The following is a 14174-nucleotide window of genomic DNA, read 5'->3' as shown; positions in this document are numbered from 1 at the left end:
ACACGGGTTTGAGCCCTGGTCTGGGAAGATCCCACATGCCGCGGAGCAACTAAGCCCATGCGTCACAACTACTGAGCCTGCGCTCTAGAGCCCGCGAGCCACAACTACTGAAGCTGGTGCGCCTAGAGCCCGTGCTCTGCCACAAGAGAAGCCAGTGAAGTGAGAAACCCGTGCACCGCAATGAAGAGTAGCACGGGCTCGCTGCAAATATAGAAAGCCCACGCACAGCAACGAAGACCCAAAGCAGCCAAAAATAAGTAAATAAATAAATAAAAATTAAAAAAAATAAAAACATGAATACGCACCAAACACAGGGAATTTGTAATAAGGACCAAGTCCAAGGATATAAGAGAAGCCTATGTGTTGCAAAGGGGAGAATGAATCTGGAAATTGACTCTTTATTAAATATGAATTCTGCTAACTATTGTTTTGTGCATAGAAATAGACCAAGTATTACCTAATTATAATAAAACTTGAATTCAGAAAGAAGAAAGGCAGTATCCTTTGAAAGATAAATATAAGTTGTGACTTGTTACATTTTATATAAGATTTGCAGCAATAATAAAATAATCATTGGGACAAATCCTTATCTTTAAAGATAAGGATTAAAGGATTCAATACAGTATACTATATTTTCAAGTGTAAGGACAACAAGGAAGTACTCTGTAGAAAATGCCCATCTCTTTGAAGCACTTTCTTTCATTTTTCCACCTCTGCCTTATATTGGGTTCTTCCCTCTGCAGTGCCTAAAAAGGTATGTGGTACTTTGCTTTCCAACACATTCTCTTGAGGTACCTAATAACTTTTGTCCAGGGTTATAGACAGATCATAGCTGATTTGACTATGCAATATATTTATTTTATAGGTCATTGTCATTGTTTTATAGGTCATTTGTTTTATAGGTCGTTGTATCCATTCTATATCCTCTTCCGTCCATAGAGCGCGTGCACGCACATGCGCGCGCGCACACACACACACACACACACACACACACAAAGAAAAAAAACCCTAACAGATCAATCGCAGACTGATCCCATAGGAGGAAGCCAACCCTTTGATTTTTATCTTAGGTAAGCTCCAGTACAAACAACGTTCAGCTGTTCACACTCAATTTCAATTTCAGCCATCTTATCTCAAACCCCAAATTTATGGATATTACCAGATAACATAAAAAAACTATACCTCATTTTTCTAAAATTCTTTAACAGACATCTATAGTATAGATGCATCTATTCCAAACTATATTTTAACCATCTGTTTTCATTCAGTGAGTCTTGCTGTTGGCATGCATTGAAACCTCTGTTCCCAAAGTGATGCCACTTTTTTCTTTTCCTTCTTCAAACTGCATCAGTGTAGTAAAGGGAAATAGGACATTTTCTTCACACAATAGAAAGAGCCCAACTAAATAATGAACATCAAAAAATATTCCCTTTGGAAATTATTAAATCAAATAAAGTTGTTTTTGCTGAGTGGTCAAAGGTCTGTATTTGAAGCAGACAGTCTTTTACTCTATATGACATTTTAGGATGGTTATAGAGGTCTAGTGGGTAGAGTAGCATCATCATAAGTTGTCTTGAGAATGAGGAAACCCAAAAGCTGGGTCCAGTTGACTGAATGTGGCTGATGCAATCCACTGACTTCCCAGCGGATTGAGCCACAAGTTATATAAACCATGAAGATGATTGATGTGATCAGATTAGTCATGCCAAAGTATAGTTTAAGAATCACCAATAGACATCCAGCTAAAGTCCATGTTGCCTCAGCTCTCCCAGAACCTAATTGATTCTTGAAAGCATTGCTGAATTATAGGTGTCCCTCATCCAGGAAAACAGACTAACAAAATCCAAAACTCTCAAAAAAAGTTACTACAAAATAATCCAAACTGCAATAAGATTTTCCCTGTCAGTTAGCCTTAAAGTATAAGTGCTTTACACATGTAAGCATTGTGTGATTTGCAAAAACGTGAATTGTATTCAATGTTTCTGTGTCACATTCATTGTATAAAACAGATGGCACATGAATTAAAATCTCAACTTTTATGGAATATGAAGCACAGAGGAACTGACTGGAAAATAATCTAGGTTCAAAAACCCATTTTACACAAAACAATGAAGAGCAAAGGATAACCAGTCTGACCAGAGCAGTCACAAACCCTAGAGATTGAATCCAACCATCAGCACGTCTTAGACTTCTAAAATATCGAATGTTTTAGCCACTACACTCTTTTTTAATCTACATACTGTTGACTATAGTGTATGAATCATTCAACAGTCACAATTCAAGTTTGACCTTTTACTTTCTTATCTAGAGACAATTTCATTTTCAAGTGTCCAAGAATATTTAAACTATTTAAAGTATTTCAAGAGAACTTTTGGCCCAAGTCACCCAAGCTCAATAGCTAACAGTTGCTGCCACCTATAGGCCCAATCTCAAGAGAAGGAACTGGGACAAGAACAGAGGCTTGTAAGTTTCAAAGGCACAGCTCAACAAAGCAAGTTTTTAGGTTTTTTGGTTTTTGGGTTTTCTTCATAGAAAAACACAGTTGGTACCAGAGACTGTTGATGCAGTTCCCTGAAAAAGTGTATTAGATATGACAAATTTCATTGGTTTCATCAACCACAATCTCCTTAAACCACATCATGAGGGGCAAGAACTTTAAAGCAGCAGCCTCTCCACTCACAAAACAAGCAAATGAAACAAAATGAATCAAGTTAGCGAGGACTTCAGTCACATCTAACTGTGATTGCCATGGCTATACAATCGTGTGAAAATAAGTGACAAGGAGATATTTTCTCTTGTGTCCATTAGCATGTATCACATGTGAGAATTGAATTTTTGGGGATAAACCCTCTCCCTTTTGGAGATTTTGTGAAACTTTCCCTGTGATAAATATATAGATAATATAAGTCCATCCTAAGGCTGAAGGAAAAGAAAAAGTTGTATACATAAAACAACTCGAACTTAAATCTCAGCTTCAGGATTTTTTATCAGTGGAGATAATAATGACTACCTTCAAATGTCATTTAAAGATTAGAGACATTTTAGTTTTATAGATTATATATACATATACATAAGCATATAAACATTTATATTTATTCATCGAATATATATACATACATATGGATATATACATGTGTATATATATATTCTCAATGAGTAGCACATGACAGTTTATAAAAGTGTTACCCCAGTCACACCCACTAATTTTATGATGTTCTGTAAGTCATTTCATAATTGGACTTTTGCTTCTTTATTTGTAAAGTGAGGAGCTTAGACTAATTCCTAGATTCCTCCTGGGCTGAGTATTCTAGCATAAGGCATTTGAGTTTGGCATCCTCTCTACCCATACCATTTGGACCTGTTTCTGTGTTTGGGCTGCCCTTATGTTGGATAAGTGGTTGAGAATCACTGCCCTCTAGTCATGTGTTTCCTCTGTATTCTGTACTCGGAGACCAGAAGAGGAGGAAAGTCTTCTTGGCTGATGTCCATTTCACTATTCCTAAATACAACTGGCCCCCCTGTTATGAGCTGAGTTGGGCTCCCCCAAAATTGATGGGTTGAAACCCTAACTTCCAGTATCTCAAATGTGACTGTATTTGGAGACAGGGCTTTTAAAGAGATGATCAAGTTAAAATGAGGCCATCAGGGCGGGCCTTAATCCAATCTCACTGGTGTCCTTATAAGAAGAGGAAATTTGGACACACAAGATACACCACTTTGATACACCAGAGACACCAGGGTACATGCCCAAAAAGGAAAGACCGTGTGAGGACACAGAGAGAAGGCATCAGGAAAAGACAACATCTACAAGTCAAAAAGAGAGGCCTCAAAAGACCCAATCCTGCCAACACTTTGATCTTGGAATTCTAGCCTCCAGAATACGAAAAGATAAATTTCTGTTGTTTAAGCCTCCCAGCCTGCCGTATTTTGTTATGGCAGCCCTAGCAAACTAATACACTTCTTGCCTTAACTCTGTGACTTTGATGAAGTTATGTATGTTCTCAGATTTCTTATACTTCAAATAGAGATACTTTCTTTGAAATTTGTAAGATTAAAAAAGCTGATGTATATAGATAACCTACTATGTGCCTAACACAAAGCAGTTACTCAAACATTAATTCTTTCCCTTCCTGAATCCTGCCTCTGCTGCCAAGTGAACTTGAATTTATGGAATGTAATTTAACCTATTCTTCGTTCTTCCAGTAGTCACATAGTCTATGTGTATGGAATTCAATGAAATATTTTAAAACAAATATGGATATGTAACATCGTTTGTGAAACTATAAACATTAAATGTAATTAGTTATATTTAACAACATATTTTGTTGAAAAGAACAAATATATATGTGAAATTAAAAACCTCCTAATCACTCCAGATAGTATAAGTACCATATCTGGGTGAGCTCTAGGCTTGCCTTACAAAGCTTCATGGATTTCACCATTTAGATAAACACTTCAAAGTCTAATTGTTCATTCAGATCTCACCATAGGCATACATGTATGCTGAGCTTCCAAAACCTAGTATGATCAAGACCATCTTAATATGTCTTTTTTCTCTTCCCACCTTCTAGCAAAGGTTCAAACAAAAATGTTGGTGCTTGCTTCTCTTACAGCCAACATCATCTCTCTACCTTCAGTTATATCCCAGTTTCTGTCTTCTTATGTCAGTGTAGGGTTAACTCAGTATCTTCCTAATACATTTTTTAAAATTTACTTCTGCAGATTTTATGAACTAGTAAAGCTTAGGGCTAATAAAAACAAATCAATTACTATACTTATAAAACTATACAAATTCAAGGACGCAAAACTTTCAATAAGAATACTTACCCTTCTTATTCTTTTGGCCCAATTCCATAGTCTTTTTATTTCTCCCTCCTCCCTTTTCCTCCAAATCCAAAACCCAAAGCAGACTCTCCCCAGAAGCCCATGAGAAAAGAAAAATAATGCAAACAAATGTAAGTTAAACTTTTTGCAAACTTCAGAAAATGAACTGTTCTGGTTCATTTCAAATTTTTTGGCAAAGATCCAGGATCAAATAAGAACCAAGATCAGATGTCCACCGTGAAAGGTGGAGAGTGCACACAGTATAAAAGAAAAAGAAGAGCTGAACAAGTATTAATCTAATTAAAGAGGGAGCCAGCTTTCATAATCAGGTAAAGTCAAGAATTTTCCTCATATATGACTGAGAGAATTATCTGCCATAACCCCACATTTAAGATTAAAAAGTAATATAGCGAAGTTCTCAAACTGACAACTGCTTGAATAAATAGATGACAAAACTTGAATAATCTTTACTTTAGCATAAATGGTAAATACAGGAAAAGAGAAAAATCATTTGAAATTAAATGTGTCAATCTGGTTCTTTGGTTCCAAGTAGCCCCAAGTATGACTATTTATTTGAGAAATAGCAATAGAATAAAAGACACAATTCAAAAAATAGAAGAGAACATTTATTAAAATTCCAGTTAGTATCTTTGGTGGACAGGGTTGATTAGCCAACTCAATCCCAATCACAGCTCCTCCTCTTTAAACACCTTCCAATGACTGGTCCATGGTTGCCATGTGACCCAATTCTGGATAGTGATATTTAAACAGAAGTCACCAGGTAGGACTTTCAGGAAAGATTTTTTTCAATATATAGCTATCTTTAGATATAGAAAAGATACAAATTCATTTCAGCCTTTTGTCTTTATCTTTTTTCTTTTGTCGAACCTGACAAGATGCAAAAAAGTGCAGTAGAGCTGTCTTACAACCATAAAGAGATAAGCACAAGGAAAGAGGTCCACATGCTAAAGATGGCCAGAGCCCCAAGATGGAGAAACCCTCTTTGCTGGATCAACCCCAGGCTGCCTATCCCCAGATTCCTGCTTCAAGAGACAAACCCTTTTGTTTATTAAGCTACCATAGTTGGATTTTCTACTACTCACGGCCAAACACACTTGTAACTGATAAAATATCTTTAAAGAGATTTATAAGGTAGTTCATCCATAAAAACAAGAACAGGTTCCTATGAAAAAGGAACAACCAGAGAACTTGAAAGAATTCTTGTGATTTCTACACAAGATTGTCAAATTTTTAAAAATAATAATAGAAGGGTTAAAGGATAGAGTAAAATTGGGAATTCCCTGGTGGTCCAGTAGTTAGGACTCAGCACTTTCACTATAGTGGCCCGGGTTCAATCCCTGGTCGGGGAACTAAGATCCTGCAAGACGTGCAGTGGGGCCAATAAAAAATAAAGGATAGAGGTAAAATCGATTTCTATGATTGTAAAACAAAAAGCAAAGATATAAAATTTAAGAGAAAAGTTCAAGGAAATGGCAGATAAATCCAGTAGGCATAAAATCTGGTCCAATAAGATCTCCAGAGCAAAAGAAGAGGAAACAAATGGTAGAATATAATCAAAGAAATTGAAAGAAATTTATTTTTCCACTGAACTGAAGTTCAGTTCAAATTAAAAGGAATCACCAAATGTCAAACAAAATGAATGGAAAAAATATCTATACCTTGGTACCTTATAGGGAGGCTTTAGGAGTCTAAGAATACTGATACATCTAATAAGCAACCAGGAAGAAAATATAAGGGTTTCATCTACAAAGAAATTGTCAACAGACTTTTCATCATCAACAGAAGAGGCTAGTAGAATATTTAGCAATGTATTTAAAGTTCTATAGGCAAATGATATTCAATGTAATGTTGTACATTCAGGTGAACTATTATTTTAGTATGAGGATATAATAAGAATCTGACTCCATTCTTGACATTGTACCACTGACAGTTTCCAATCTCCACCCCTCTTGGTTCCTTCGTGCCATACATCTAGGCAAACTTATAAGAAGGACCATGTACTTCCTCTCTTGGCACTGGCAGTGGTTCAAATGCTCACTCTAGCTTTATGGTACCTCTAATCACAATTAAAGCCAAAGCCACTTGTCCCTCCTTTCACTCAAGCCTCTTCTGACTGGCTTGGGTACCTGCCCTGCCATCTCCCAAGAAAGCCTCATTATGTAAGTGATCATTTTTCACACCACCCGGCTGAATGTATGATGGCACGTCTCAACATTTAGACCAATTTTGAGTGGGGGACTGATCCTGTCCACCTGGAGGCAACCACAATATACAAGGCCTGAAAAAGCTAACTTTCCATGTACCTTTCTGGAAAAAAAAATCTATTGAAGATGTTCTCCAGAAAAGTGTAAAATGTTCCCAAGATGATATCTATCTTAAAAAAGAAATATGTTTCAAGACATAGAAGACTTAATTCAGCAGTGTGATAAAAACAAATCCTGGGATTTCTATGGCAACTCCAGAAACGAGTTAGACCAAATCAGAACAGGAAGTCAGAACTCCAAGTAGTCAGAATTTCTAGAATAACTTCAAGACAAATGACTGAGAAGTTTAAATTTCTTAGTGACATGAATTAAACATGTTTCTTATGTCAATAAGAATAAGACAACTGGAAACTTCAGGGGGAAAGAGCTCAATAAAAAAGTTATAATTCAAACACGGAGCAAATTGAAATGAGAAATGATCTTGAGTAATTGACGGTAGGAAATACAAACAGCAGCAATGCAAAGAATCTCTCTGGCACTGATATTCATTTAGCAATGTAGAGTTATTATTTCTTTCTCTGTGTGTCAGATCTTACTATTTAGTTCTTCAGGTAAAAATATATACATGCTATATTATGAATATTCTTCATTACTTTCCAACTTTAGGATCAACATATAGATAAAGCATAAAAGATATAGTTTCATATTAGAATGTCATTGTTAAACATCTTAACAATGAAAAATAACATCTTAGCTAACAGACACCTGAAATAAAGATGGAGAGGGTAAGAGGAGACAGAGTAGATAATTGTGTGTGTGTGTGTGTATATAGACATAGACACACATATGTGTATATATATATATACACACACACATAAAAGATATATAAAAAATATGTATATATAAAAGATATTGTGTATATATACAAACAATATCTTCTTTATGGTTTTTTTTAATAAATAGAAGTTCTTAATTTTAATGATGTCCAATGTATCAATGTGTATTTCCCTGGTGATGACATTCTGGGCCTGTAGTTTTCTCCTGGGTAAGTTTTAAATTATGAATTTGATTACATTAATAGATATAAGACTATTCATATTTTTCTGTTTCTTGTTGTGTCAGTACTGGTAAACTTATTTTTTAGGAATTTGTCCTTGTCATATAAGTTGTCAAAATTATTGTAATAAAGTAGTCTATAATATCTTTTTCTTACCTTGTACTAGTGTATGATATATACTCTTTGTTTATAGAATATATATATTCTCTATCTTCTTGAATTTTTAAATGTATGTATATGCATATATATACATATATATAATAACAGGATATATAAAGCACACTTGTGAAGCAGTAAGAAAATATTGACAAACCAATATTAAAAATGGGCAAAAGACAAATATTCTCAGTTTCTTTATCTATAAAATGAAAATAATATCTACTCCACAGAGCTGAATTAGAAAATCTTTGTAGAATAAAACACATGAAATGAGGCAATTATAATTATTTTATTATTGTTATCTAATATTAAAAGAATCTAAGAAGTAAACAAAGTTGGATGATAGATACAAAGACATAAGGAAACATAGCCTATTTCAAATTTTCATCTTTCAACTAGACGTGTTGTCCCATAAGGAGAGTCAGAACGAGAAAAAGAAAAAGAGAAAAAAATTTATCAATGTGGCCGGAAGATTTGCTACCAAATAAATTTAAGCCAGTGCAGGAAACACAGTCTGAATTAATCAGTTTTCATTAATATCAACTCTTTACTCCATCAAGACTGTGTCACCATTTTCTAAAAGAAGAATGTCTTCTGATCTCATAGGAAATATTTTATAGCTCCAGAGCTAGAAAGATAGGACACAAAACTTCTGATTTTTCAACTTCAGAAAAATCTCTTCATTATCAGTATGCATTTATCAACTTTATCTGCTAAATGACATTGATAATAAACCTAAAAAAATACCTAATTTAAAAAACATATGTGCAAAATACCAATAAAATAATACCAGAATATAAAAATAGTATTCACTAAACATTTAGCAGCACTAGCTAATCCACACGAATTTGTTTTATATTGTTGCCAAAAAAGAAATCATTTCAAGGTTTGTCATTAGTTTGGACTCTAAAGCTGACAACACTTTGTAAAGTAAATTTTGTATTTCTGTAAAGTATTGGACATGATTATACATTACCTTAAAAATTCCTCAGAGTTCATGAGTTTTTTCAGCACCTATGCAGCTTAAATATATTATGGGATGTCATTAAAAGTGTGATGGATGGACATTTAAATGAGGTGCAGCCAGCTGCTGTGAGGCGGGCACTAACCTGAACTAGATCCCAGAGTGGCTCACTTTTTTTTTTTAATTAATTAATTTATTTACTTTTGGCTGCGTTGGGTCTTTGCTGCTGTGCATGGACTTTCTCTAGTTGCAGTGAGCGGGGGCTGCTCTTCGTTGCAGTATGCAGGCTTCTCATTGCGGTGGTTTCTCTTTGTTGCGGAGCACGGGCTCTAGGCACGCGGGCTGCAGTAGTTATGGCACGCGGGCTCTAGAGCACAGGCTCAGTAGGTGTGGCGCACGGGCTTAGTTGCTCCGCGGCACGTGGGATCTCCCTGGACCAGGGCTCGAACCCATGTCCCCTGCATTGGCAGGCGGGTTCTTAACTACTGCGCCACCAGGGAAGTCTCGGCTCACCTATCTTGATTTCAAGAATTCTACATGGAAAATAATCCAAAGTGAAACTGGTCTTTAATCTAAATGAATAATAAAGCTGCACCAAAAAAAAAAAAAAAAAAAAGCATCAGAGGAAGGCATTATTTATATTTTAACATCTAATTTTTATCCTAGAATTTATCTATGAACCTTACTGTTCCTTAATGGACTCACAAAATGTGCACAGAAATGTATTTTTAATGGGGAGTGTTAACTGAGACCATTCTCCCATATTTTTATTTTCTTGTAAAATCTTATCCTCTGGAATTACTAAGTTTTGTTTGTTTGTTTTTGTTGTTGTTTTTGTTTTGGCCATGCCACACGGCTTGTGGGATCTCAGCTCCTCGACCAGGGATTTGAACCCGGGTGACAGCAGTGAAAGCCCAGAATCCTAACCATTAGGCCACCAGGAACTCCCAATAAGTTATCATTTTAAAGGGCAATCAGGCTGTTTCTCTAGAGGTAGAGCCTTAAATTCTGCTTTGAAGGAAAGAACTTTTTTTTTTTTTCCTGTTCTTTTTTCTAAGCATGGACATTTGGCATATTCAACATGAAAACCAGGACCTCTTCTGGAATTCTCTATCTTGAAATATGGAAGAGGTAGGCCATGAGGGGATTGTTTTCTTGTTGGTGAAGAGTGGCCTTAGTGGGCTATGATGCTTCCCAAAGTTCAGGTGAATGGATTCTGAGAGGGAAGCGGGATGGGCAAGGACATTGACAGGGTAGATGTCCTGGTAGATGGGGGTAGAGAAACCTGTTCAGGTGAAACATTGACAGATGGAGAGTGGGCTGGGGTAGATAAGACTAACTTCAATTCAACATGTTTCACTAAGGGTCACAGTTGTAGCCATTGCCTGAGGCTGCATTCTGGATGTTTAGAGCTGAAGTTCAGAGTAGAAAAGGAAGGAAGGAGGCCAAAGGGGAGAAGATGACCATTATCTTCCAAAGTTCCATAAAGCTAGTTGCTGTGTAACTCTCAGTTTGAAGAAGAAATTAATGACTCAGATTAAAACTTGTTTTCCAGATAAATCTCTCTTATAACGTTCAGTTAACTAACGTGGATAGCTATTTACTCCCTAAGTAAGGTATTACAGTTCACAACTTAAATAAGATAATAATAAGTAACTTTTTAAGTGAATAAACTTAACGTTCTTTTATGGAGGCCAAAGTTTGCTAGGATGAACAAAACAAAACCCCTTAATAATTAAAGAAAAACTCAAATTAATGGATACAGTAAGAATCAATTTAGTTTACAAACAACTTTTTACGTCACCTTCATTTTCTGAGAAACAGATAATATTTTGAAGAGTAGGCCCTAGTCTTCCTTCAAGGTAAGGAAAAATCATAACAATTAACATTTATACAGGGACTTCCCTGGTGGTCCATGGTTAAGACTCCGCGCTTCCCCTGCAGGGGCCACAGGTTTGACCTCTGGTCGGGGAACTGGTATCTTGCATGCCATGCAGCATGGCCAAAAATATATATATATTAGTCTATCAATAAAAATGTATGATTCCAATTTAATAAAAACGCACAAAATATTTTTTAAAAATTTACACAACCTTGGAATATGAAGTTTAACTTCCATTGAGAGTCCATGGATGGTATCTATGAACTTTGTGAAACTATGTGAAAATATTAGCCTTAACTGCATTTTAATGCATTTTTTTCTGAGAGAATATTCACAAATTTTTATCAGATTCGGAGTCCAACGTCCCCCAAAATGAATAAAATCCAGAAGCAGTCCCCAGAGGAGGCCACAGCCACCACATTGGAATAGATGGCATTGGAAGCCCTGATCTTGTCTAGGAGAGAACCAGTATCCCCACTGGGGGTCTCACTCTCCCCAGCGTGAGGCACTACTTTGTCTTAAGCAGGAAGAGTCTCCACCCTGCCTTTCTCACGGCTGTCAGCCACAGGGAACAAACAGAGGATACGAGTGGCCTCTCCATTTCCTCCTCTCTTGCAAAGAACATTCGAGTCCGGGCCCTGGGTCTGCCTTCTCGAGGGTTGGAGAGATAGGAAAAGACCCCTCATGCCACTGGCCAGAGTCTGATTTGCAGAACCCAACTCTTGCCTGCAGATGGGTCTCAAGGTTGAGTTTTGAGAGCCCATATTAGGTTCCCGCAATTGGCCTCAGGTCCATGCCATATACTTTAATGCAAATTTAGCTGGGAACGACAACTTTGAGAATAATTGGACCCCCCATCAATACTGTTGATCTCCCTCTTGGTCCTAGCATTTCTTCTTTACTAGTTAGAACCCAGAAGAGTGGATGAGTAAGTACCTAGGAAGCCAGAACTCCAGTAGGAACCTCTAGAACAGACTTTGCAATTTACAAAATACGTTCACTTTCATTATCTCCTCTACTCTTTGTTACAACCCTAAAATTTAGATAAAGTATCATCATTCTATATATGAAAAATGTTCAGGTTCGGACAGCTGGTAAATTGTAAGGCTAGGGTTCAAATGCAGATCATTGACTCCAAGTGAATTGCTTTTTACATCTCCTCATCCCAACAGATACAGAGCCAAGGTCATTCCCCTGAGGATGGTGTGCGCCACTATGGTCCATTCAGATATCAGGATCTGAGGAGAACCTGACATCCGCCCAGCGAAGTGTGTTAAGTGGCCACCCTTTCCCCCTGATATTTAGATAAACAGCATTGCCCTCCTTATATCATCCTCATCACTTCTGTTACCTTAACTGGTAGGCATTTAAGTGGAGACTTAAATCACCAAAATATATGGAAGCAGAGATTAGAGAGAAGGGGTGAATATATTACTGATGGCTTAATTTCCACAGATAAGCACCAAAGAAACTAAATTAACTAATTCTTCTCTAACCAAATACTATTGAATTATCATTAACGTTTCTTCCTTGGTTATGAGAAGAAGGACATAGGTTTTAAGGGCCTCAGAGGGTAATGGGAGATTAGGCCCCATTATAAGGGAGCTACCCACCAATATTCTTTCTGTTACTCATACATTTGTCTAAATTCCCACTTAGTTCCTTTGATATTGAGCATCCTCAATGGCTTTATCAGTCACCCCCACTCAGGCCACCTCATCCGTCTCTTCTCTCCTACCATGGATCAGCTCAATCCCCTCTCCTTACCTCTGTTCTCCCCTGAGCTCTGAGTGATCTGACCTTTCAGTTGGGTGCCTTTACAGGTTGCTTCTCGGAAGGATATTTCAGGGAGAGACAAGAGGAACCATACCACTATCCAGAGTAGAGGGATTAGTAAATCGGGATGTAAAACAGGGAGCTAAGTTTGTGATTAAGAATATAGGCTTTGGAGACAGATATATGGATGTCCAAATATTCAAATCCTACTCCTGCCACATATGCACTTTGAGTGTATCTCTTATTGATAAATTGGCCAAGCATCAGTTTCCTCATTTGTCAACATGAGGATAATAACACCTGCCTCATCTAGTTACTGTGAGATTAAATAAGATAATACGTGTAAAGTGATTCCACAATGTCTGCTACATAAAAGGTGTTTAATAAAGGAAAACATAACTTACTGTATTCTATGAAGATTTCCTTAGCCAGAACTGAACCTCCCTAAATCTTACAGCTTTTTTGCTCATGCTAAAAAATGCTATTTTATAGCCATTTATCTCAGTTATCGGTGTTCATGCACCATCTCATCTACTGTTCTTGAAACTTTTTGAAGGAAAATCTTGCGTCTTATACACTTTTGCATTTTCCTTAATGCTCAGCAATACTCCGCATAAAGTAAATATTGAAAGTTAAAAGTAATTTGCATTTAATAGCATGTCCTCACTGTAAGACTGATCTCACTACTTAGCTATGACGCATGCCTTTGGCATTCAAAGCTGATGCCTCAACCACATCCAAACTTTCCCCTATCCGTGTTCTGCTCAAAGGACCCAACTGAGAGGGGATGGGGGCTTCTAGAGGAGAAGGCCACCAGTCTGAAGAGGGAGACTTTATTCTACAACATTTCGCAACATTCTGAATTATTTTACTCAGTACTTAGTTAATTTTTTAAAGGAAGAGGAGGATTAGGAGAAAGAAAAGGAAAAAAAAAAAAAAACCCGCTACTCTTGGTCACAGACCTTCCAAGGAGCAGAATTTGAGTTAGGGGGCCCTCCTTTGCAACAAAACACAGTTAAAACCTCCAGGGCTGCAGGTACAAAACCATGTGTTATGAATGACGGTCAGTGTGAATATGGCTTTTCCAAAGCGTACATTTGATTAGATTGTCCGTGGCCCAAAACGCACTAAATTTTAAAATACAGTTTTATTAGGATAGATATTTATAACCAAGAAAGTGCTTTTATGAGAAGATTAACTCAAGGGAGATACATTCAGTCCAAGCAGAGCAAAATATACACTTTTTTTTTTCAATTTAACTGCTAATGAATCTAAGTTTTTGGGGGG

At 36.8% G+C, this 14174-nt stretch overlaps 1 protein-coding gene across 9 annotated transcripts in view; it reads right to left on the bottom strand.

Annotated features, from left to right (window-relative positions):
* The window catches only part of LOC309615920 (uncharacterized protein), a 402693-nt gene that overhangs the window by 222374 nt on the left and 166145 nt on the right, over positions 1 to 14174 (bottom strand). For 2 of the 9 annotated variants that reach the window (XM_082366006.1, XM_082366002.1), the window contains exon 1: positions 9431 to 11232. The exons of the other annotated variants lie outside the window; for them this stretch is intronic. In XM_082366006.1, coding sequence (XP_082222132.1) covers positions 9431 to 9524 — 94 coding nt within the window. In that variant the 5' untranslated portion in view covers positions 9525 to 11232. Of the gene's footprint in view, positions 1 to 9430; positions 11233 to 14174 lie in introns of those variants that run through there. 9 annotated transcript variants of the gene reach the window in all.

This window comes from Balaenoptera borealis (assembly GCF_965194805.1).
Source record: "Balaenoptera borealis genome assembly, chromosome: 18".
Lineage (NCBI taxonomy): Eukaryota > Metazoa > Chordata > Mammalia > Artiodactyla > Balaenopteridae > Balaenoptera > Balaenoptera borealis.
The sequence above is the reverse complement of the archived record's forward strand: the minus strand, read 5'-3'. Positions and strand labels throughout refer to the sequence as shown.